At 42.5% G+C, this 26644-nt stretch overlaps 1 protein-coding gene and 1 long non-coding RNA gene across 3 annotated transcripts in view; one reads left to right on the top strand and one right to left on the bottom strand.

Annotated features, from left to right (window-relative positions):
* Positions 1 to 1624: 1624 nt before the first annotated feature.
* Positions 1625 to 21788, bottom strand: LOC112986073 (uncharacterized). Of its 2 annotated transcripts, none has more exons than XR_010387653.1 (3): positions 21649 to 21788; positions 5796 to 6252; positions 1625 to 3068 (listed from the first exon to the last, which is right to left on the bottom strand). It is a non-coding gene; the product is annotated as an uncharacterized LOC112986073 (long non-coding RNA). The 2 variants fall into 2 exon arrangements; XR_003259918.2 differs by lacking the exon at positions 21649 to 21788 and adding an exon at positions 21233 to 21604.
* Positions 21688 to 26644, top strand: part of TSPAN13 (tetraspanin 13) — an 18424-nt gene continuing 13467 nt past the window's right edge. Inside the window, exon 1 of the mRNA XM_026105111.2 lies at positions 21688 to 21821. Coding sequence (XP_025960896.1) covers positions 21759 to 21821 — 63 coding nt within the window. The 5' untranslated portion in view covers positions 21688 to 21758. The remainder of the gene's footprint in view (positions 21822 to 26644) is intronic.

The following is a 26644-nucleotide window of genomic DNA, read 5'->3' as shown; positions in this document are numbered from 1 at the left end:
TCTTACAGATTTAAGTACTGTTTTCTAACAAACTGACTGCTTGTCTTGCTGCTGAGTTCGTCACTGGTTGCAGATATTAAAAGAATGGCCAGTGTAGCAGATGTCAGGTTTATGTAACAACCAAATGAATCTTCCATATCATTCTGTTGAGAGGATGAAATTAGTTGCTTTGTCCTGATAAAAAAATGTGAAGTTAGGAGCTGTGCCAAAACCAAGTGAGATGCTGGTAAATGCCAGCTTTCAAAGTCAAGTTTCTTATCTTGAAAGAGAGTTTATGAAATGTGAATCCCTAATCTTCGTATGAGTGTGCAAAGAAAGCTCTCCTTCATCAGGTTATTCTTTTTATACTTGAAAAGTTCAGAACATAGGAGGTATCTGTGAATGGATGTGTATTTTCCTTCAGCAAAGAACTCTGAACTCCTGTAACAACTTCTTTCTGAGTTAGGCCCTGTCCTTTCATGCTTTTGTCAAAACAGATTTGAAAATAGAAAAACTATTTTGAAATACTTTAAAATATAAATAAAGTACACAAATGTTAAAATATGTTTACTATAAATAATATGTTTAATGTAGATAATATGTAATTTTATTTACAAATAAACATGACTAATCTGCATATTATTTATGTATTATCTTTACATATTTAAAATATCTTTAAAATAAATAATACATAGATATACATAAAATATTTTCTAAAATAAAAAATTATTTTTGAAAAACTGGACTAGGAAAAATCACTACACTGGTACAAGATATGTGCAGAATACTAAGGGAAAGATAATTAGTTACAAATATTTTGACTACAACTCAGTTTTAGTCCATGAACTGTTTAAATCTAACTGAGTAAACTAGTATGTAACTTTTGGAACACATTTTAGTTTTGTTGAGAGCATTAGTAACTTAACTCAATTACTTTATTTTGAGAAATGCACAGAAAACCAGAACACCTGAATTTTGAAGCATTGCTTATAAGTGGGTAATGCTTTTAGCCTGAGTGCAATCAATTTCTTGGAATTTACCCTACTCTTTACTGCTAATGGAGATGACTAAGAAGTGATTCAGCCTTCTTCCTTAATCTGCTGTAAGAAATGGTTGGACATTTCTTACTTTACGAAGACTTACATACTTGATCGTCTAGCTGTTAAAATAGCTTTTGGTTTCCTTTCTTCTAAGTTGCTGTTGGAGCTATGCATTATTTTAGCTCTGCAGCTGTTTGAATTAGAAGATTTGAAGGCTATTAAAAATCTCTTAAAAGATCAATTCTGACCTTGAGTATAACTCAGGATATGTTATTTATTAAAAACTATATTAGTAATATAGTAATGCCTTGGAACCTGAGTCATGGCCCAGGAACAATTTGTGCTATGTGCTGTATAGAAACACATATGTGCAAGAGAATTTTCTACTCTATTACTTCTGTCTGAAGCTTGAGGAAGACTCCTGTTCTTGATTAAAAGATACAAGGTAGCGGTTTCTTTTATGTGTTACCTAGCCACAATCCTGGGTACAACTTTAAAGCACCAAACATTTCATGCCTATCCTTTGGCCTATAAATGGAGAGCTGGGCACATGAACAGGGACAAGTGAGAAATTTTCATCATCAGTTTCCAACTCTTGACAGCAGACAAAAAGGGGCTAGCAAGCTGAAGTGCAAATACAACACATGATGTAATGTTAAAAGCATAAAATATGCTAAAAATAATGCCAAAACAGAACCCCTCCAAGTTCTCAGCAGTACCCCTCCAGTGCTTACCACAGCTTCTTTAAGAAAAACACAGTCCTTGGCAAGAGTCGGGGAGGCTGGGTCATAAACAGCCTCCTCTTTATTCAGCTGCTTTCACTCTCCCTGCCTTCCTGTTAGCCAGCTGCTGTGATTTTCACCATTTTGACTAAAGCCATGAGTTCCAAAAATTTTTTGCTTAAAACACCAAAGCCCTGTTGCTTCTTGAGTCATTGCTTGGTACCCACATCAAAGATTCAAGCAACAAGGAGCTGTCTTCTGTAATTTTTAAAAGTCTCCCCACAACTGAAAACATTGCAAAAGCTTCCAGCCTGCCCCTGCTCCTGTCGCTGTGGAGGGACAGGGGAGTGCAGGAGGCTCTTCCCTGCTCAGCGCAGGCTCACGGCCCAGCACAGCCCTCAGGGTCTGCCCCAGCGGGGTGCTGGCTCCCAGACTGGCGCTGCAGCTCCCAGACTGCGGTGCCTCTGCAAGGTGCTGACAAATTGTGGTGCTGCATCAGTAGCCTGAAGCGAGCTTAATGTTTGCTATTTGAGAGGTACAATTTGATTTCAAGTCAGCTTGTGCACTTAAGCAATGAAAAAACGGTACTTCAAGAGGAGCAGAGAGAGAGAGAAAATGTGGCCCAATCTCTTACTTTCCATGCTGGAAAGGGTGAGGGTTTGCTGAACTCTGGTTTCCATGTTGAACACTTGCCTCAAAATGTGAACTTTCTGAAGTGGAGGATTTAGCCCTACTGGCATGGTGGATTTAGGGAATGTTATGATTCAGCCTTGCTGAGTTTGAACTGCAAGTCAAAAAGAACAAAACTCCTCATTCTCAGAACATGCTTTTATTGAGGTGCTAATAAATTATCTGATAATTGTTTTTCTGACATCTTAAAGGATTTGCTTTAAATTGCTGTCATGTTCATGGACAAGAATAATTACCTTTAAAATCACATTTATATTTTAAAATTGAGCTTTTCGATATCTAAAATAAGGCTTATAGGTTGACTAAGATAAACCAGTCCTTCCCCAAAATGCACCACAAATAATATTACACAAGGTAATTGCAGCCAATCATTCGAATCTGGTTGAGCTGTGCTGTTTATTTTCTTACAGGAAAACAAGGAGAGATTACATAACTGTGCCTTTTCCAGAAAAGCCACCTTTTGCTTTTTCCGCAACTATCCCAGGGACAACATGGAAACAAAAAGGAAAAGCTCCAGTGTCAGCTTCTTCCACTTTTCCACCAGGCATTTGTTTCCGGGCTATGCTACTCAGGAGTCACCTCTTGCTTCTTACCGGAGAGATGGGGCCTCTGCAGCCACTTGTTGGTGGGAACAAACCTGAGGAGAGGAAAAGCAATCAGTTATGCCAGCACCTGTAGATTAGAGCAGGCAGGCAGCGCTCCCACGCTGTGCGCGTAGCCCTAACCTGGCCCCTGTGCCCAGGGCTGTTGAGCTGGGGTCTCGGATGACCTGTTCACTATTTTTCCCCTGTGGGAATCCAGTTCCTGGGCCCCATAGAGGAAGGGCTCTGGGGAATCAACTGCTGCAACTTGCGGGACCAGGAGATACGAGAGACATAGCATGTGCCCTTCTCTGTGCAGGAAGCCAGCAGCATTGCTGTGCCTCCTTTGTCCACTTCAAAGGCTCTGGGGGCCCCCCTGGCCCAGCAAGCAGCACAGGCCGGGACTGCCTGCGCCAGCGAGGAGCTTCAGCAAGCACCAAGCACGCGGGGAGCCCTGCCGAGAGCCAAAAAAACACTGCCCTGGGGAAGCTGCAGCAAAGGGCTTAGGCTGAGAAAAAGCGTGAGCCTGGGAGCATGACCCGAGGGCAGGCCCACGGGGACCGAACACTTCTCACACGATGCCAGCGCTGGAGGGAGGTGGCGGGTGCTTGCAGGATGGGCTGTGCTGACATATGGTCTCGTGCTACGCTTCCCAACAAGGGTTTTGTTTCTGAGGGCAATTACTGCTAAATAACTCTCCTGAAGAGTTCTCACACATAACACCGGTTTTGCCCAGCGTGTGTATATCTAACAGTTGTTTCTAGACTGTACCTTGGGACTACATTGTCTGCTGGATAAACCCCTGTTTCGTCATGGGGAATCACAGTAATAATTTGGGTGACCCAGACAACCGGGGGGGGGGGGGGGGGGTTACAGTATGTGCATGCTTCTCCATGCCCTCTCCTACAAGGGATGTTAAACTGCATAGTTAAAAGCAAAATGCATTTCTCAGTCTCAGCTGTCACTCAGCAATCACACAGCAGGACCACAGGGATGGCTGTGTTTTCCAGGCGTGCGTTACATGCCCATTGCCACTGCAGAGGTGTTGGGGACTGTGGATCCCAGTATCCACCATCAGCTCCCAGTCAGCAGCAGCTCAGAGGTTCGTGCTGGGACATCCTACGCGACGTGGCTTTACACCGAGAGGCGACATTTGCTACTTGGATCTGTCACTCCCCCAGCTCCTGGCTGCCAGCAACTTGATTCCTCAATCCAAGTAGCTCATTTAACACTTCAACATTAATGATTGCCGCTGAAGCCTATACTCAGCACTAGCACTTACAAGACTTGAGTGCCTGTTTCCATAGTGTCCTGGCTCCCATTGCTCCAGCACCTTTCACCCTACAGGATTGCAAAGGAGCTTTGCAAACTGAGGCCCTGCTCCAGAACTCTGCTCACCAGGAGAATACACCTGTGAACACTGTATTTCTCTGATTTATGAGCACACAGGGATAAAAAAAAAAAAAAAAGAGGGCAGATTCAACCCAGAATGAACAAATGACTGTACTGTACCATGGCAACTTCATTTTGACACATGCATTTGTGTTGGAACCTCTCCCAACGCACAGTTGCCCAAGAGATTTTTCTATTTATTTTTTTCCCTAAAGAAGTTTATGAACAGCCATGACAGATCAACATAATTCTCTCCATATCATTACTATTTGTTGCTGGGATGCATGATATTTGCATAATGTTGGCAGCCAGAGGAAGTAACAAAACAGTACTGTTGAGGTATCCAGGGATATGACCAAAACAACGTTTGTAGGCTGACATGTATTATTAGCCCAACCAGTTGAACTGGGAAAAATCAATAAGCTTTCAAGGGCATCAGTCCCTCTCCAGGTCAAAAATAAAAGCAGCAGCCTTAAAAAATACACACAAGTTCAGAACAACTGCTTTAAAATTTAGATTTGTAACAATAAGATCACCTGAAAGAAAATACAGACAGTACCTATGAAACAGAAGGTTATTGCAGAGGGACTAGGTGGGCAGAAGGAATTTACAAGGGGACTATCTCTGTGGAGATGGAGAGAGGCAGATCACTTATAGCCTGTGGAATATGAAGGACATGAAAGGTTAAAAGATGCCCCCAAATCTCCCTCTCTTACTATGCTGAAAACCTAAAGAAGTTCAAATATGAGGTAATGAGATTCAGACTTCTCCACCTTAGCCCAAGGGTTGCAGACAACGCTGCATCAGCTGGCACAAAACGAAGTCTGCCACGTGGCTGGGATCCTGGCAGCAAGTCTGTCCCTTCCTGTGGACAGACATGGCGCAGTCCATTACCTTTTTAATCCAAGCCCTTGTGGGACTGCCAATGCAAAGACGTCTTCTGAAAGAGCCTGAACATGAGACTATACTCCCACAACCAGAAGTTCCTCTCCTGTCATGAGAGGGGAGCAGTGTAGGACAGACCTGCAAGACTGAATTTTTCCCACCTTTGGAATGTAAAAACATTTTTTCCTGTGATTTTATTGAGAAAGTGGGATTCTGGGGTTGACAGAAGTAGAGTTATACTTCTTTTTGCTATCACAGATTTCATATCTTCTGCATTTTGCTTTGAGCTTCAAACATTGGTGAATCCAGAAATCTCTGAACCTGGAAAGCTGTTCGGAAAGAAACCATTAAGCCTAGTTTCAAATCAAAAGGTATCTCATCCTGTACCCAGCTGTGAGTGCCCTAAATTCTTCCTCCCCTCACAAAAGAAACATAATTCAACAAATCCAACATGGAAATGCCTTCAGCTCCCAGAGACATCCTTTCTCACTTACTGCATAACTCACCTTACTCTCCCTCACAGACTGGCCCAGGTTTCCAAAAAGGCTTTGGAGCATTTTGTCACCCGCAGCCCAAATTCTGGATCTGCTCAGGGAACGGAGGGCCAGGGGGAGCTGGATAACTTGTTTACTCCCAGGCTCCAGCAGCCTCAGTGTGGAGCATCTCGCCGTGCTCCTGTCAGTGCTGCTCCCCGCACGGCTGGTGCAGGGGCCAGCCGCAGCTCGGCTGGTGATGGGGCATTTCACCGGGCTCCCTCGGTGTCCCCTCAGCGGTGCAGGCTCCTGGCAGGGCCCAGGGCGAGCAGAGCGCAGGAACTGTGTCTCTTGGCACGCTTGCTCCATTGCTCAAGGAAATCTGCGTTGAACCCAAAAATAATCACGGCAGTCCGTCTTGTACACCCAGTCTCTGGGGATCCCAAATAGGGCAGCATCTCCTCAGGGGAAAAGTCAGCACCTGGGAAAACTGTGGGGAGAAATATTCAGTACCACTCATGAGAGAAGACAAACAATGGGAAAGAAAGTTAATTTGGAATAACTGCATAAATCACGGCCAAATGCTGTCACTTCTGCACCAAATCACACTTCCACGCTGCTCTCTCCTGCACTGCCTGCTGTTACAGTCGCACCATGGATCACTGCTACAGTGAGCAGAGGACTGCTGCACCTCCTTTGCTTTCCTTCTCTTTCAGCTTTCGACTGTGTTTTGTGCATATCCAGTTTCCTGGTTTCCTTTATGTGTTTTCTTAGTTTTGTTTGTGTGGGTGGTTTTTATTACTTTTATAACTAGTTATAGTTTAATGATTTGCTACATATATTTTACTATATTTATGTTATGATTTAATGGCTGTTACAGTATCTGAAATGACTTTTTTTTTTTTTTCTTTTTTAAGGAAACCTCCCTAGAACAGCAGCTGATGGTGCTCCCTCAACCGAAAGATTCTGAGGTCAAAATGCAGCTGGTATGATGCAGACACACATCTGGATGATTTATTTAAACTTAAATAACATGACCTTCCCTTCAAGGACAGAAAAAGCAAATGGCCACTCATGTATGCTCTGCCTGTGTGCAAACATGCCTTTAAAAATTACTAAACTTGAATAGGACAGATGAAATGCAAGAATCAGATGTAGGTAAGAAAATTCAGCATGAATAAAGTTATATGAATATATCTACCGAAGAAGTGCTAAAACAACTGGTTCTCATGACCCTAAACTCCAGATGATTTCCACACGGTCTGGGGAAAGCTGTAATTGGATACGGATAACTGACTGAACAGGGACACAGGGTGGTGCTGACATTGCAAAGCAACCCTGGAAACTCTTAACATGGAAAAGGCACTGAGGGAAAATCTGGTCTTCTTGTGAATACTAATCCTCAGACAGGAAAAAAAATGTACAAGTTCTCTGCATATCAGGGAATGAATTCACTAGGGACAACTTAAATAATGTATGTGGGAACCTAAAAGAAAATTATAGGAAAAGCATAAAAGCCTTGCCTTCTCCAAACATAAATGAGAGAGTGAGAGCAGAACAACATCCTTCCAGCTGAAATCCTGCAGCAGTGGGAGGGTCTGAACCATGCCGCCTAGATGACGTTTAAGCTGAAATTTTGTTTCCATGAGGAAATCATGCTAGCTGTTCCCACAAGATGTCACTTAAAATGACAGAAATCCAGAGATATTCTGGAATTCCCAAAGGTTCTTATTCCACCCCATAAAATGGAAAGGTTGCAAAACCAGATACTCCCCCAAGATGCAGGCATCAGAAGCAGAAGCTCCTTCCAGGTTTGGAAAGGGTAATTAAACCTGTTACTATAATCCTGACCTACCTCCCACCAGCTATCATTTATGGCTGTGCTAGCCAGTAATGAACAGAAATACATCCTTCTCCAGAGGCAAAATAACAAACAGCATGATCCAGCTCAGTAAAATACAATTACATAGATCTGATAAAGCACTGTGAAAAAAAAAACACTATTGACTAAAAACTGTCAAATAAACGTGCTCTCCAAATGTGGAGGTGTCTACATCATTTGGTTACTGCAGAGCACATTCCTTCCACACCAGTATGGTGAACAAAGCAAACATACATTTTTTAAAGAACTGTCTTAGCAGCTTCTGTAGTTAAGGATTTACAGAGTGTTTGGAGTAAAACTGTACTTTTGAGGGATCTTCTATCTCATTCTCTCAGACCTGTGACCTTCCCGTCCTTTGGCTCAGAGGTGGAGACGACACTCAGGGCAGACATCAAGATACTTGGAAATACTGCATGAATTTTGATAGTGGAGACTTCTGGGGATGAGACGGTTGGGTTTCAGTCCCAACACAGATGTAGCACTGAGAACTAGATGAAGGAGACATGACGTCCACTCCTGCTAGGTACCACAGAGGCTAACTTCTTAGCACCAGTAGTCAGAATTAAGACTGGAAACAAAAACTGACTTGCTGTTGATAGGGAGAGGGCCATAAAGTCTACCCGGCTTTTGTTAGCCTGCTTCTATGATAATATGACTTGTAATAGTGATAATGGCTATTATCACTTACAGCAGGGATCACACTGAACACCCAATGTCTCCGCGAAAAAGCACCACGGTACACTCACACGTGGTCAGTGCGCCAAAGCTGTGTCCTCCTAACATGACTGACTGCTTGCTCTATCTAAATTACATGAAGAAATATTTCCTGGGAAAAGCAGGCTTAAAGAGCAATTTCATTCAAGCATACCATTCATTTAAGATTGGATCCTTGAAAGATAGGTTGGTATTTAAAATGGCTTGCTACTGCTGAAAGGGCTTTGGTTTTTGGCAGCATCACGGTTACTACAGCTCTGTGAGCAGTTGTGTGTCTCTGAGTGGCATCAACAAGGCAAGCAGCACTATGTACGCTCCGGGCTGGCACAGCTCGGGCTGCTCCAAGGGATCTGTTCGCCATCCACAAACTCTGATACACTCCTAGAGGGAAGAGCTGCTCCTGTGGTGAAAGGCTGGCAGCTCCCAGAGCTGACATCTCTCACTCATACACAGGAGGTGGAAAGAAAATGAAAGATGGCATCGAAAAATGCTTTCTAGCTCAGACTGAGAAGTAAGCTAATTATTTTTAACTTGAAAACCCATCCATCACTTAAAATTCTCTCAAGTTTACATTTACATTTAGCCTTGTTTGGGATTCAGAGTACCTTCTGTAAAGCACACTCATTGGAGATTTTGCTCTCGTGTGGCGATTCTTCACCCATTCATTTTCTTAAAAGAACAGAAAAGAAAATAGAATGGCACAAAACCCTCTGTGTGTCCTTCCTTCATCCCTTTCTGCTTGTTTCTCTTACTCCCTCTCTCGGGTTCCTGACATATTTGAGAGTACATAATTAAATAAAGGCTGTGTTACTACACTAAGGGGACCCCCTTCTTTTTTGACTATGTAAACTGCATAGAAAGCAGATGAACAAACAGGAATTAACAACTGGATGATTCAGATCAATCCACTTCTGTCTGACGGCTGTGTTGACCAGCATTGACTAGCTACACGGGAAACTGCAGCTCGGAAGGCGTGAGCCCTAACGTGGGAATGACAGGTCATGCCAGCCGGCAAGCCAGGCAGCAGAAAGAGGCAGAGGCTCTCTGAGAGAAAATTCATTTGGTGAAGTATAAGTCATGTTCTACCATCTTTATCTTTCTTTAAGGGAAATTGTAACAAGCCAGTTTAACCGACAGAAAATTCCTGTATGCTTAAGGCATTAATTACTTATTGCAAATATCTGTATCTGACTGACAGCTTACAGAAACATCTCCCCTTCTCCCCTAGTCAGTCTTTATGCCAGACTACATTATGTAGGAGCTACATCTCCTCGGCCTCAGGTAGATGGAGAAAAAAAACAGATGTCTGGGGATTGTGTTTTTGCTCTTCTGTGCACATAAAGGGACATAGTCAGTGAGCTCCCCTGTGAAGGTTGTTTCTTCTACCACACTTGATCATGGCAGTAAATGCACCCTGCAATCCACAGTGATAGACACTGGCAGAGAAGCCAGTGTCCACGCTGGCAGTGCCAGCAGCTTGGTGGGATGCTCATTCAGGCAGGACCACTGCTACAACCGCAGCTGCCAAAATCCAGGAAACCTCTTCCACACTGAGTCTGTTCAATTTGCCAGCACTCAGGTAGAGGGATTTGGTCCTGTGTGTTTCCAGTGGCAAGATTTTCTTTTGCAACAAGACAGCTCCATTAGCCCCTTCTCTGTCCCACCCAGCCCTTTGGCAGGAGGTGACAGGAGGTGGCTGGGCCAATCTAACAGCTCAGCACTTCAGAAAGGAGGAAGTCCAGCTCCTTCCTCCAGCTCCAGCTCCTGCTCTTTGCCGCTTATTGCAGGACAGCCCAGCAGCTGGCAGCAGGATCTGATGGGTGCTTGAGCAAAGGAGGTGGTGGGATCAGAGAGCTGGAAAAGCAGGAGATGGTTGGGGTCCTTGGAGTCAGGCAAACCCTGTCCTGTTTGGCAGCTTGCAAAAAGACCTCCAGAAAATTGAGAGCTATGCTAATATATAAACATATTCCAGAACCTTCACATTGCTTTACATTTTTATGTGAGGGCTAGATACTCATTCAGTGCTTTCAAGGGAAAAGACCAAATGACAAAATTCCCAGCTTGTTCCCAGCTTGTGCACAGGTGATGATGGTGATTAAGCAGAAGAACTGGTTGGCATTGGCAGACTGTTTCGCTAACTAGAGGAAATCCAGCCATAGCTATATGCTCCTCATGCACACTCAAAAGTACTGCATTCACATCAGTATCAGTTCATGACTATAGGTCTCCTCATTGCAAGAAAAGAAGGTAGGTTGTTCTAATAAGGAAATATTTTAAGGAAGGATAAATTGCTGGGGCACAGAGCATTATTACTGAACCAGTTGCTTCAAAATTTATGTCAGGCTTCTAAATTGGTTCCGAGACTAGTTTAACATAACAGTATTAAAAAGAAAATTGGGTTCTTTTAATTTTTCTTCTGAATTCTGAGCCATTAAATGCTCGTATTTTCAAAGATTTTGTTCACAACAAAGTGTTCTTTTTCTATTTCTGAAAGATTTGCACATCATCACAGGACTGCAGCAGCTAACTTTGTTACAAATAAGCCACAGTAATGGAGCAGGGTGAACATATTGCCTGTAAATTATAGAAAATGTAGAAAGAAACAACAGATGCACTAAAATTTGGCATTCTATCTTTCTTTTTTCCCTCTGACTTCCTTTCATCTGGTGACTGCTAATTTGGACCAAATGTCTCTAATTATCTCAGTAGCAAAGCAGGAAGTCGAAGGAAGTATCAGCACATGATGACATGGGCAGAAGAAGGACTGCTCTAGCTCCTGAATGAATGATGCAGAAAGAGTTGGCGAGCAGGTCTTCCTGTGTACTCTGTCTGCTTTGCTCTCTTCTAATATTTCTGAGCTTTTTATGATAAGATAATGTGTTTTTTTCCTCAAGAAGCCCAACTAGTCAATCATTAAACACACCACATCATAAAACTTATTTGCATCTCACCGAAGACCAAGCTCTGCCCAGAACTCCATGCATACTATCTCGTTGTAATCAGTCTTGTGAAGGGATAACAGAGCTGACTTTCACTTGCACCACAACTTAAATCAGGCCCTGATTTAAAAAGCTATTTGCTGATTAGCATTAAGCTAGTGCTGTAGTGCTGGGGAAAAATACAGCATAAGTTTGCAACTCATGCCCTCAAGAAAAAACATCAGTTGGGTGTGTTTTAGAATGAGCTTGCTTATCTGAAGTATGACACAGAACAATTAAAAGAATGAGGTGAAGCTGAAATGCAACCGCTTTCTTTTCTTTTTTTAAAACCAAACACAAACTTTTCTTAGGCAAACCATTCACCCTCTTTTTTGAGCTACACTTAGTTTGTGGCACTGGCCTAGCAAAGGCTGGTGCCCCAATTTAATACAGTTTTGCAACACAGTATCCTGTAATTTTTGGATTATGAAGCAAGATAATCTCTAATTGTACTGGCTTGATACAGTAATTGAAAAGAAAGGTCTGGAAGGGATCATCTCTGAATCAAGCAATGCAGTCACCAGATTATCTTGCTTTCTGAACTAACTATACAGACTTCCCACATCCTCTTACCTACCAGGCTGCAACACATTCCCCATTGTACTGCTGAAATTTAAAAGACTAAGACTCACAGCTATGGTCTTTTGCCACAGGAAGAATAAAAGACAGAACAGGACTTCACCATGGGTGCTTTGGGTCCAGCTGGGAATTTGTCAGCTTGAAGCATTCAAGTGTTGCAAGGAAGTGGATTATGCCCCATAAGCAAGAATGGGCAATGAGTTAGCTACAGATGACTTGCCTGGGCATGGAAGAATGGCATATAGAGGGCAAAGTTAAAATCAAAGTTAAAACTGGTCAGCAACATGATAGGTAATATGACGGGCTTTTATAGGTATGTCAGCAGCAGAGGAAGACCAAGGAAAATGTGGGCCTGCTGCTGAATGGGGCAGCTGACCTAGTAACGAAGGACCTGCTTTCTTTGCCTTGGACTGTGCTGGCAAGGTCTGCTCTCAGGCCTCCCAGGCCTTTGTAACTTGTAACAAAGTTTTGGGAAAAGAAGTAATACTGTCAATAGAAGACAATCAAGCTAGGGGCTACTTAAATAACACACACAAGTCAATGGGACTAGACGGGCTTGCATGTAAGGGTGTTGTGGGAGCTGGCCACTGCCATTGCAAGGCTGCCTTCTATCATCTCTGAAAAGTTTTATTGTTCAGTGGAAGACCTCAATGCCTCAAAGAAGGCCCATCTTCAAAGGGTAAAAGAAGGATCAGGAAACCACAGACCTCAGTCCTTGGAAAAATGATGAAGTAGGTCTTCATGGAAGCTGCTTTCAAACACATGGAAAACAAGACAGGGTCTGGGGAGAGCCAGCACAGATTTATCATGGCCAAATTGTGCTTGACCACCCTGATAGCCTTCTATGATGAAATGCCCAGGTCTGAACAGAACTGTGGATGTTGCTTACAGGAACTCTACCACAACTTTTGACACAATCTCCCATAGTAACCTTGTAGCCAGACTGGAGAGATATGGGCTACAAAGGGGGTGAAAAACTGCCAGGACCATTGGGCTGAAAGGGTCAACAATTTGAACAGTCAACAGTTTGAAGTCTAACTGGCAGCCAGTCCTTCAGGGCTCAGTACTGTCTGATGCTGTAAAACATCTTCATCAATAATCTGGAAAAGGAGGCGGTAGGAGGAGGAATCCTCATCAGGTTTGGAGCTGATACCGTATTTGGGAAGCAATTGCCTTGCCAGAGGACAGAGCTCCTATTCAGAGGGACCTCGGTAAATTGGAAGAACGAGCCAACAAGAGACTCATGAAGTTCAACAAAGGTAAATGCAGAGTCCAGCACCCGGAATGGTATCACTGCAGGCTAGGAAATGACAGGCGGGGGAGCAGCTCTGAGGAAGGTCCCCCGGAAGACCTGGTGGAAAAGCCGAACACGGGTCAGCAGTGCACCCTTGTGGCAAGAGAGGCCAACCACATACTGGGCTGCATTAGCAAAAGCATGAGGAGCGATTGATTATTCTCCTTTATTTAATATCCGTGAGGCCACATCTGGAATACCAATTTTTGGGTTTGGCTCCTCAGTTCAAGAAAGTTATTCACAAATTGGAGAGTCCAGAGGACGGCCACTAGGATGGCTAAAGGGCTGAAATGTATGATGTGTGAGGACAGGCTGAGGGAGTTAAACTTACTTAATCTGGAGAAAAGAAGTCAGGGTAAGGGGGGGAGGAGGAATCTAGCTGCAGTCTTCCACTCTTTAAAAGGCATTTAGAGGGAAGATGGAGCCAAACTCTTCTCAGAGGGACACAGCAAGAAAACAAAGCAATGACCACTAGTTGCAGCAAGGGAAATTCTGGTAAGGGGAAAGCTTTCACAATGAGAGCGCTCCAGCATTGGAACGGGTTGCCTCAAGAGGCTGCAGAACCTCCATCCTTGGAGATTTTCAAAACTCAACTGGACAAGGCCCTGAGTGACCTGATCTTAGGAATTAGCCCTACTTTGAGCAGAAGGTTGGATCAGATGACCTGCAGAGGTCCCTTCCAACCTACATTTTTCTATGATCCTGTGACAGTGAAACTTCACAATGCAGTTTGTCAAAAAGCTCAGCATAAACAGTGACACAGCCAACAGACAGCCAATGATGAGCACTTAACTAAGCAGCTTACTTGAAAATCTTGGTTCTCACCAATCCCTAACTTTCTTTTGTGATGAAAAGCTCTGCTCCCCATCTTTCAGCTCCCACAGCACAAGGTCTTGCTCAGACCTTGCTCTGTTGCTCTTCTATATGATCGTAAACTTTTCAGATTTTTGCTTTTTAGAACAAAGCTGTAATATGATGCCCGATTACTTCAGGATGTCTTGGCACTCTCTCAGGGAAGCACCTGGGAAGGCATTTTGCAGATGGCACCCATCCTCCATTGGAGCCAAAACCACATGGTAATGACCTCTACCTGAGCAGGACAAACAGGAAACCTTTGGGATTTGATGGTAGTGAGAATCTGCAGCAGAGAGAGGATAAGACCAATAAAAACTGCAATTAATTTGAAAACCATTTACTCTCCCACTGTTTACATCCTACTGCTAGTGCACAAGGCGTTACCATGTCCTGTTAATCTCAGAGTCATAACTTACATTTAACTTTGAAGTTTGCTGGTTTTATGTCAGACCTGAAGAAGGGAATGTGCCCCAAAACTTTCAAACTATAGCAGCTGCTCTAATAACAGACCCCACTTCTATTTACAAAGCTTATTTTTTCTGAACATCATGGCTAGAACAACATTATCATTTCTAAATTTATATACAGTGTTTTTTGTTGTGGAAAGAGAAATACCAGATACATGAGCTAGAATCCATTATGGTGTATTATCTGAACAATGCATCATATATTCTTCCTCAGTTAAAATTTTGGCTCTGCGGATTTCATAAAACAGAGATGAAAATAAATGTAATATATGCATAAGGTTTTCTACTAGAAAAGTGGTACATACATCAGTTGCGTATAGAGATATGTAACACTCTATATTCAAAGCAAATAAAAATTCTCTCACAAGCTTCCCCTCAAGGAGTCCAAATGAGATTCTTAGTTGGACTACGGCAATCTTTGGCTTTCTCAAGCACAGCTCATTTTCCCATGTACAGTAGAAAGAACAGTATTGCCAACAGCACTGAAATGTTCTAGCACAGTAGACTGGGAAGGTTTTCATGATATCATCCTTCCTGGAGCATTTAATAAATGCTTTTGTGAGCAGTAAAATTGTTGGAAGCGATGCCCAAAGGACACACTGGCATCTAGGCAAGGACTCATTGAGTAGAGCTTGTATTTTTCCACCTTTTTGCAAATGTGATCAGATGCAGGTTACTTGGTTGTGCTTCAGTCACTTAATTCTTTTCCTTCTCACAGGACAAGAGCCCAACTTCACTTGATAAGTTTTTTTTAAAAAAAAAAAAGCACAAAGCAAGATGAGTAAAAACATGACAGCAGCTTGGGTGCTGGCACATTGCACTGATATGAATGATCCACCCACTTTCCGTTAGAACGGAGCATGATAAACGCTGTCTCTGGGAGGGTACACCTGCAGCAGTTACCTGCCTCTCCAGAGAGACATGCAAATGCCTTACCTTTAACAGCAGAAATAAGTTGGGATTTGGCTGCAGGAAGTATTAAAGACCACTTTTGCTGTTTGAGTCTTGAATACTGTCTTTTTCTCTCCCAGGCTAACTAAAATAAGACCATTCCAGGACATCCCCAGATCCTGGCCTACACAAGCAGAAGAAACGGGCTTTGGGTCAAGCCTCTGATGTGCTACTATTTAAAGTATCATTCAGTAATGTTATTTTCAGCCTCTGGTTGTTTGCTTCTTAATACGTTAGGTGAAATGAACTCTCCTTATGCTAATCCCCTCTCTGCTTAATTCAAAGTGGATTTTAAATGTATCTAAAGGCAATTCTTACAATTAGACAAGAACTTCAGAAAATCCCAAGAGCTTGCTTCTGAACCTATAAAATAATATCTTCTTGTTTTACTTTTTTTACAAGGCTGACCTGTGAAATACTAGAAAATTTCCCTTTAAAGTTAGTGTCCTAATGCTGTTTCAGTTCTTTACTTATTTTTTCCCCTTAACCTGTCTATAAACAAAACAGTAGACAAATACTAAGTATATCTTTTGTCTGGCAAGCAGTATGCATGGCATGGTTCAAAAGAAATGGGTATTAACAGAATTAACAAGTAGACACGCTATTTTTGCCCTCAAATGCTGTTTTCACCCATCGCATGGTAGATGAGGCAGGAATTTCTAACTCATGGCTTAAAAAGCTAGCCCAGACATCCAATGGCTCAGTTTGGAACAATGGTTTCATACTCGCCTGCAGCTATTTTTGCTTGATAATAGCTTCCCTTCCAGGTAGTTTTCTAACAGTGATTTAATTTTCCGGGTTTAACTGAAGTTTATGCCTTTTTGATTTCAGTCAGAAAGTTTCTCAAATACCTGCAGCACCTGTCTTTCCAAGAGCAAAGTTGCAATACACTGTTGTTTCACCACTAATCATTTTTAAGCACTTGTCAGAATTACTAAACTGAACCCTTGCTACAGCTTTGTGCCTTTGGAGGAGCTAATTTCTGACCTAGTGGTGCATTGTTCTGGCCACTGTACTTAAACAGCATATTTTCCTGCCCTAATTTCCTTCTGTCAATCTACAATGCTCCATTTTACATTAAAAAACCCCAACAATAAAAAAATGCAGGTCTTATACATGTTCTCTTCTATGCAAAGAACAACACAGGCGAGTTTATTCTGCGTGCTAGAATCGTCACTTTCTTGTGTCTGGGTTCTCATGTCCATCAACACAAGACATCATCTCACCACCTTGTGTGTCTACATCTGGCACACATAAAATGGCAAAGATCCATGCAATAAATACACTGTCCTACGCTATTTCTGGCCATCTGTTGCACGCTGCCCGAAAGAGCTCCTTTAAGACTGGGGGGTGCCTTATGGCACAAGCTTAATAGTAGTGCTGGTAAATTGACTTTGTTCCAGGAAGCGGAGAGAAATTTATGGCTGCATACAAATACTTATCATGACACAATGAATCCATTACAAAACAACCCAGTGAATAACTGGGGTATGTCCACAGGACATTTGCACTAAATTTAGTTCTTGTTAAAAAAAAATCTTGATTGTTACTGCAGGCAACACTTTTAGCATATGTTTTATTGACTCCATATATTCTACCTGCTGCTTTCCTGGTAACTAAGGTGACTAATTGACATCACTGAATAATCAAGGTGGCTCAGGTGACCAAGGTGACTCAGATTCCCCTTCACGGTGCTACAAGAAATGGCTGGATATAGGAACCTCTGCTTTCCATGGACCGGCACAGTTGATCATAAACATAATTTTTATAGATTATCATTATCATTTTTATAGATCTCTGTATAGATTATAAGCATCATTTTACTTCACAGACTTTGTTGACTGTTGACTGTAATAAGGATCTCACAGTTACTAGCAAATTTCAGGCACGCTCACTCCAAGCGCAGGAACATGCTTTACTGGCCAGCTGTCAAGGCAGGACAAGCCCTTCTGTTACTCCAAAGTAGTGAAAAACTGTCCATTTATGAATATTCACTATACACCCAACATAAAGTTTAAAAATGTCAACTGAATATTAAAAATGCTTTGAATACAATTTAGACAGACCACAGATGTTTGGCTGTTTTTTCAGGGCTGATGCAGTAAGCTTTAAAAACAGTCCTATGGGACATTTTTACAAATATAAAAGGAAAATGAGAAATTCTCTGTGCATCCTCATAGCCACAAGTACGACATCACTGATTTTAACAGTCTCATTTGTAGTTTTCCTATAGTGCCTTAAAACAAGCAAAAATACTGAAGCATGACTTTAAAAAACAGAAATACCAAGACAAATATAGCCAGAGAAGAAAACAGTGCAAGATGTATTTTAAGTTTCTTTAAAAAAAAGTATGGAATTAGCAAAGATTTTAATAAGCCTGATTGTCTTGCAACACAGTTCATATCATTTGGACTCATTATGTATATTTTTCTTATTATTACAAGTATTTTGTTTACACATTTAAGAAGAGGAAGTCAAATTAAAGTCTAACTGATAATAATTACAAAGTATAGGGATTGCAAGCAGCACTCCTACTCCTGAGAACACCTGGCTTTTTTTTTTTTTAACCCTGTCTTTCCCCTCCCTGATTTTGATGTGCATGAGGGACTTCATACAAACAACAGGGGAAGAAAAATTACAAGGCAAAGAGTGAAATATACTACCCAAAGTGCTGTCAACTGCTCATTGTAAACCTGGAAAAATAAAGTGATAAAAATTGATCTCTGCAAACAACGTTTCACTGGCAATGTTTTAGACACTCTGTAACAGTATAGAACAAGGAAAAAGGGATCACGATGTCTTAATTTTAAGACAATAGTATATACTTTATGACAATTTGTATATACTTAAGCCATCGGGTTTCAGATTTGTACCTCAGACTTGACAGAGAATCCTAGAACAGAATCAGGAACATAATTAATAAAATAAAATGGGACCATAACTGAATGTGGGATCACAGCCTACGGAAACAAAAGCAACTTTGCCTAAAAGCAGAATTTGCATTGTGAGTGCGGTAGCAGAAGGCCCCATGTTGAAAACCTTCCCAAAGTTACAACAGTTGACATGAGCTTTATATGGAAATGAGTAGTCAACTACCCAAATGGCTTCATTTGAAGCTCTTCTGAACTGTAAGAAGTGTGGTGGCCCCAAGCTCCGATATCTGCATTTTCACCACCCTGTGTGTGAGCTCATGGCTGCCCCAGCAACAGTAGCATGACGAGTGCCCCTGTGCTCTCCCACTCTCACAGTTTCCCATAAAAGAAAACTGTTCGCCCATTGCCAGCACTGCCTTGAAAGACACCAAAGAAGGGCAGGGGAACAAAGACTGTGCAAGGGAGCGGGGCACAAGCATCAGAAGAAGTGAGGGAAGAAAAGGAAAAGGCATATTCTGTTCTCGGTTATGCCAGACAACTCTGGATTAATGTAACAGGCAGGACTGCAGAATTTGTCCCCTGTAGACAGAAAGGGTGAGGAGAGAGATACTTAAGATCCTCACTTGGACCTGCTGTTTAAAAAGCTAAGCCTTAAAAAAATAATAACAATAAACACTATCTTTGCTTTTGCTACAGAGAAGGAAAGATTTCTATCCAAGTGCAAGAGAGCTAATGCAGAGTGCAAGAGAGTATAAGTAACTCTTTGAAATTATCCATTTACAAAAAATAAGACAATTTAGTTCTAGCCAGAGCCAGATTACAAGCAAAGCCCTTCAGCCTGATTTGGGATAGGAGCACAGATGTACTTCTGACCGCTACCAGAAATTATAGCAGTTAGCACAGCTGAATGTTATAACAGCAATAATTTTATGCTAAATCTAAACCAGATTGTCCCAAGTTTGTACTATAACTTGTGAATAGAACTGGAGGAAAAAAAAGACCTAGACCTCAGGTATGTTCACTTAACTGAAACTTCTGATCATTTACACTAATATTAAATATTTACATATTAATATATTTATATTTTTTTATTATATAGTTGAATTGTGCTGCACAGAGTTTGCAACTGCCAGAGGTAGGTACAAACCAAGTTGCATTAGACATGGTTAGATGAATACTTGTATATGAAGAACTAATCCTGTAATAGGTACTTCCAACCCACAAATGACTGTAGGACTAGAGTCCCTTAATAAGAAATACTAGTATTAATTAAGAAAGCAGAGGTACACCTTTTAATAATTAACAGTGAAAGATATCTTTTAGGAAGGGCAGTGGATGATAATATTGAATAATTCAGTGCTATAGCAAAAGGAACAATGGTACAGTAACTTTATAGGTGAGTATTTGCAACAGAATCCAACAAAAACACTTGATATGCGGACAGCTTCTTGTGTTCAGGAAAGGCTATACGTTCAAGATACTATTTCCTATTGAGAAGGCGTAAAACAATTTCTGAAACTGGTCTTTACAACAAAATTAAAAGCAACTGGTAAAAACTTTTGAAACAAGTGAGCTTATCCTGGGCTTATTCTGTGGCAAATTTGGGCCCAAAATTTCATGAGCATGGCCCACTAAAGGCAGTAGCTTGAGTCAGTAAATCCATAATCTCTAAAGGCTGAATTAGCCACAACATCAAGTCAGTTTAGTTAGCAAGGGAATACCCCCACCCCCTTATTTTTCACTCACTCTGTCACTTTACAAAGCTTCGGCAGCAGGGAGAGTCTATGCCTGTCAAGTTTGCAAACAAATAAACAGAAAACTTTAGCAGCTGTTGAGCATTCAGATTTAATTTGTGGTCACAAATATTGAAGAATTTTAATTTGTTGCCTGGCTAGCAGCTGAGAGGTAGATATCCATCAGCAGGAAAACTAAGAGTCTTTATTGCTGCATGAGAAAAAATGTGCATTGTATTTAATTGCAGAAGTCTGGCAAGATATCAAAGACCATAGAAAAAAAGATCTTAAAAAAAAAAAAAAAAAAAAGAAGAGGAGATTTGAGTGACAGGCCAGGAAAGACAAAGCCTGCTGCTGTTCAGCCTTTTTGTCTTACTGCTGGCAAGGATCATTAGCCTGCTGCGGCTTTCCTCAGCAGAGGCCAGCCAAATTACATAAAACAAAATGCCTTTGGAATTTCCTTCTTAAATTGTTTTGATGACAAGTTCCTATTAAGAATTGTCGTGAATTCATCGGAAAGTAGATGCAGCTTCCTCTGTGTGCTAGGACCTGATAGTCACAACTTTTTCGCTGGCACCAGACCTTGACAAAATAACGCTACGGGGCCATGCACCCTGAGCGATCACAACCAAGCAGCGCGCGATGCCTCCTCTCTCTGCGAAGCCCAGCAAAAAGATACAGAAAGATCCTGGGCGCTGATCCTGCAACACATGTACACATTGAAGTAGCTTGCACTTACTAAATCTGTTGTATTTATTGTAAAGCATTATACAATAAAGTCAAGCCTGTTGGGTCTGTAGATTCTGGAGAGGATTAGTGAACTGGGACACTATTCCAGTCAACGGTAACAAAAACTTGGTAAGACCATGAGGAAATGATACAGAGACAGATGGTTTCCTTCACTACCTGTAAGTTTAAATATTTAACTGTCAAAGTAAGGACATATGTAAAGACATAAACATGTAAAAAGATACATAAAAAGATAGGCAGAAAACCTAGCCTGTTAATAAAAATTTTTTTAAAAAGATAAGTATGGAAATGAAAAGCTGGTAGCACCATAACCATGCTTGAAATACTTAAATGCCCTGCAAAAACAAATCTCCAGGCACTTTTTGATTACACAGTGAATTTAGTCATCACTTACAGATACATGGCAACAGGGATGGGGGAAGCTGCTCCCGCTTCCTAAACAACAAAATGGCTGAGGCGATGCCAAACCTCCTCAAATTACCCTAAGCTACAGTACAGGCAATTCCCTTTTTCCTCCCCACTCACTCATTGCGCACACAGCAGACACGGCGAGGGGACACCGCTGCCCACCTCCCGCAGAAAGGGATCGGATCGGATCGGATCGGATCGGATCGGATCGGATCGGATCGGATCGGATCGGATCGGATCGGATCGGATCGGATCGGATCGGATCGGATCGGATCGGATCGGATCGGTGGTCGCCACGGCCTTCCTCATCCCTCCCCGCGCCCGCTCATTTGCGTATCTGCACCTTTGTGCCGGGGCGCAGCCAATCAGCGGGCGCGGCGGCGAGCCGCGGGCGCCGCTCACCTGCTGTGGCCGCGCCCGCGCGGTGGGGGGCCGGCGGGGGCGGGGCCGGGCGCTGGTCTGGCTGCGGCGCGGGTCCGTGGTGGCGCTGGTCTGGCTGCGGCGGTGGCGAGATGGTCTGCGGAGGCTTCGCCTGCTCCAAGAACTGCCTCTGCGCCCTCAACCTGCTCTACACGGTGCGTGGCCGCCGCCCGGCGCGCTGAGGCGAGCAAAGGAGGCCGGGGGGGGCGTTCCTTGCCGTCCGCGGCGGCCGGGGCCGGCAGAGAGGCGGGAGCTGCCGCCCCGCGGTGGTGGGGGTGGGGCGGCGCGCGGGCTCCGCCGGGCCGGGCCGGGGGGCGCCGGTCTGGGCCGGTTTGGACCGGTCCGCCCGGTCGCGGCGTCCGTCTGGGCCGGGGGCTGCGTCGCGGCCGCCGCTGCTGTTCGGCCCGTCGAGTGCTGACCGGCCCCGCCGCTTGCTCCCCAAACCCGCCCCGGTGCGAGCGACCCCTGCCCTTCCCGCGGGCGGGGCGCGGGGTCGGGTCGCCTTTTGCTGCGGGAGGCCGAGGCCGCCGGTGCCCGCGGTGTCTGGAAAGATCCTTGGGCGAGGGAGGCGGGAGCGAGGGAGGCAGCGTCGCGCTGCTCGTGCTCCTCTGCCGAAGCGCTTAGCTGGGGCTTGAAACGGGTGCTTTTTCCCTAAGAAGTGCCATATTGGTATATTTTGAGGGCATACACAAAAATCTGCCTAGGCTGGTTAGGCTCATTCAGGAAACACTTAAACTTTGGAGAGGGAGGAGTGTCAGCCGAAATGTCGGCCTGCGTTAGCGATGTGGGTCGGTGAGGCTCTGAATAATTTTGCGAGGGAGCTTCACTTCTGCTCCTTGGAAGTGCTCGAGGAGTTGCACAGTGTAGTGCCTTTGGGCAGTGCGAGCTTGGGAGGAAAAAGGAAGAAATACATTAAACTATAATAACTGACTTGCTGGAGAGATTAAACTTTAAGGCAATTATCTACCCTTATTCCTTCCTTCAGGTAAGGTTAAGGACTCATTTTCAATAGAGAACAATAAAATCTGCTATTGTATTTTTTTTCCCCCCCATTTTAAAATGACACAAAAGTAGAAAGAAACTCAGCTATGTGTAATGGCTTCCTCTCACAGCACTTCTGGAGAGGTAATATGTCCTTCAATGGTTAATGTCAACAAACGTTGCTTGGACAGCTATGTATGAGGATGACTTACAGCTGACTGAAACTGAGGTGAACCAAAGCTTGCAGGTGGCTGTATTAGTGCTTTTGTGAAAATATTGCCGAATCTTTCACTGAAAGTAAGACAGGAGAACAAACAGGTCTACTGCCGTTCATCAGAACAAACAGCTCTGATAACTACCAGTTATTGGAGACCTGATGGTAATCACCATGATGGAGCATAAATGGATGTGCCTGTGCTGAAGCTGGAGTTGTGTGTTGTTATACCACTTTGAATATGAAGTGACCCTTGTTCCCATGCCCCCCAAAAAGAGTGGGACAAGGAGAAGGAAAGAATAGAAGGAAGCAGGTAGACATCACCAAGTTTGGTATCTGTAGTTGGCAGTATGCTTAGCATAGTCACTTGCAATGAAGGTAAATTGGATAGTCCAACTCAAATTTCTCTTTAAGGAACCTTGATGTAATGCAAGACTTCCCCCCCTCCCCCTTTGAATCTCCTGTGTGTCAGGAGAGAGAGAAATCTGGAACTTTCTAGCATGATGCATGCAAAAAAAAACCCTATGGAGAACAGGTGTTTTTTCTGAAGATACCACCACTTACTCCTGTAATCAAATATTAACCAAATCTAAGGGGGCTGGATAGCTCTTGTGAACATATTTGGCCTCAACAAGGGTGGATTCAAGACCTCTATAGTTTTACTTTTAACATCTGTACTATAGACCTATGACCTTAATCTTGCTCTGATGCATCTGTGGGTAAATTTACTTTGTAGGTAGCACTTAATGTTCTTTCATCTGACTTATGCAGAACATACACTTTTCCTGAAAAGAAGGAATAACTTCATATTACAGTAACTGGAGTATCTAACTATTACTGGTTGTGTTGCCTATTAATGATAGGCAAAGTTATGAGACTAGTGCTTTTAATTTCCAAGTTGCAGAAATAATATTCAAGGTGTTTAGTTAACCTGAAGGAACTAATCTTGCAAAATGTGTGGGCATCTCTGTTCCTTGGTTAGTTAAAAAGTTGACACAAAACTTGGGTTGGAAGAGCACAATGGTTTTAGGGGTTTATTTTTTCCAAGCTGAAAAAAAATACAGAAAATAACCAGAGCGAGAACTTCATCATCCATATTTAAAAAACATTACAGTAATAATTGGTGGGAGAAGGAAGGGAAATAAAGTTAACTAAGTATCTTTTCCTGAAAGTTTTTTGAGCTAGTGTTGAAGTGTCTGTTTGTATCGTGTGCTTGGAATCACATAACCCTGAGAATTCTATATTGTATATAATTTGTGTTCTGCTTTTCTTTAAAACACTTCTAGAATACCTTAATTTTCAAAACAGCAAGGTAGAGTATTCGAGCTTGGTTTTGGTGCTGTCTTGTTTTAGTTTGTACAGCAGTACCCCAAGCAATAGTGTATGTCCTGGCAGTAGTAAATCAGTTGCTGGTTTAAAGCAAAAAAATGTGAAACTCAGTAACCAAGTTACCTTCTTTTCAGATGGTACTTTGCTGATGACTTCTGGTTCTTGTCTGGACTAAGTTAATGTTCTTAGGCCTTGATTCCATGCTGAAATTTATTGTATATGAATAATTCTGGCACCTGTGCAGAGTCTTGCCCCTTATGGGTATAGGAACAGTGGGGAAAAATAATTGAGACTATTCATTGACTTAGTATCTGTATTGGGAAGTGTATTGCTGGATTAAAGTCTTACGTGGAAGAACTGCCTGTCTGCATACCCAAAGCTAGTATTAAAAATTCTCGTATTGGCACAATTTTGTCTTTATTCATTCGTATTTACTTTTTTCCCCCGGAATGGCAAACCTGGACAAACTGAATAAAATGACATCCACAAATTTAGTTAAATTCAAGGATGTGAATCTGACTTAAGTTTTCTAATCTTCCAGGCATGAGAACCCTAGATGCCTGCTCCACCAATATTTGCTCACATGAATCAGACACTGATTTTCTTAGGTGGACAGTGTTCCTCTCAAGGAATTCCTGAGTAATCGGTTAGTGTGAGCAGCTAATATCTTTCTTTGATCAGATTTTCAGAAAGGAAAGGGAAATTCCTGAGTCCTAGCTAGTGATGAAAGACTGAAAGGGTAACTGGGCTGCCAAGATTAAATGTATGTATTAGCAACAACAACAAAAATGGCAGTCAGTTCATTTTTATGAGCTATGCTGTTTTTATCACTTGAGCAGCCACTTAAACAGTTAATGTTTGTGGCTGCAGGAATAACTGTGTATATAAATGTCTTGACTTTGTTTTGATGAGTAGGCTTTCAGATTTTCTCATGCCTAGGGTGCCATTTTAATTTAAAGGAAAGTATATGGTGTCTTTGTATCAATATTCCCATTAAATGTGTGTATTTTTTAATAGCACAGAGTTCACCACATATGAGTGTCTGCATATCTTTAAACACTAAAAAGGTCTATATTAAAATAATTTACTTTTTATAGTACTTTGCTCTCTGAACTTGTTTCTAGACTATTGTGTCCTCTTCTTTGCATTGCTGTTGAAAACATTACAGTTCATGCTCATGCAAATTTTTCTTTTCCTGCATGGTGTTCTCCTGACTGAAGTAATTATTGATAGTAGAATTAGCACATTCATGTTATCTGCCTTCTTTATCAAAATTACTTTCCCTGCATTATGTTAATATGCAAAAATGAGGACAGAACTTCTCAGATTTGAACCACAACTGTTTGTCATAGTACGGTTTTTAATAATGCTTCTGTTACTTGCAATGTGCTCATGCCTCTGTGGTGGACACTCTCCATTTTCCATGCTCATCTGGCAACTCCATCTCTCTTCTGTCAGTCTGCATAAGGGAAACCTCATCTGAGAGGCAGCGTAAACATCTGGGTTTTCCTAGGTGAAAGGGAATGTGGCTCTTGTCCATGTTTTTTCAATAATTCCTGACTGCTGTAGTGGTCACATGGAGCCAGGTCCTGGCAGGCAAAGCTCAGAGAATCCCAGTCCCTGCCATAAGGTGGAGAAAGCTGTGGCAATTTCTTTCATAGTGGTAGACCAGTCTCTGAGTACAGTTCCATTTTGGCTTGTATGAGCTTGTTTTCTTCTGTAAGAAGCAACCCATAAATAATCTGCTGTTTGCTGTGTCGTCTGGTCTTTAGGCAGCATTTAGGAGTGCAGCTGGGCAGTCTGAACTCCACTTCCTACCTGGATGCTTAACAGATGCGGTAGGTTGTTCTAGTGCCGTTTTTGCCTTCCCAAGGTATTTTGAAGGTGGCAGTATGTCTGCGCTGTCTGGTCTTGATGTGTAAAGAAAACAGGGGTATGGAAGCTCCCAAGTACATGACAGGAAAGCTTAATAATGTTGGTCATGTCAGTCCAGCCTGGATTTTCTTTGGAAAGTTTCTATGTTCATACTTGAGAATACGGAACAGTGGCTGCAGCAAAAATATAAGTGTATTTCATGACTTTTTGTCAGTGTTTGGAAATGTGCTCAGCTCAGTTTGCAGACAAAATTATAGCAGTTCTTGGTAGTAGGGCCTGAGTCTGACCTACAGAACGACCACGTGTCTAATGTAAGTGATTTTTTTTTTTTTTTTTTTTTGAAACTTACCTTGTGCAGAGTTTATAGTCACATTTAGAGATAGGAATGCAGACCATATTTAGTGAGGGAACTGGGGAATGATAGAGTACAGAGCGAGACTTTTTGGAGCCTGATGTGTTTTCGTCAGCTTCAGCCGTTATAGCAGTGCAGGTAGACACTTTAAAGACAGCACAATTTAGAGAAGCCCTTAGATTACCATTTAGGAATCCTGTAGCTTAAATCATCAATTGTTCTTTGTA

Source organism: Dromaius novaehollandiae, chromosome 2, assembly GCF_036370855.1.
Source record: "Dromaius novaehollandiae isolate bDroNov1 chromosome 2, bDroNov1.hap1, whole genome shotgun sequence".
NCBI lineage: Eukaryota > Metazoa > Chordata > Aves > Casuariiformes > Dromaiidae > Dromaius > Dromaius novaehollandiae.
Note: the sequence above shows the minus strand (reverse complement) of the source record. Positions and strands in the feature narration are given on the sequence as shown.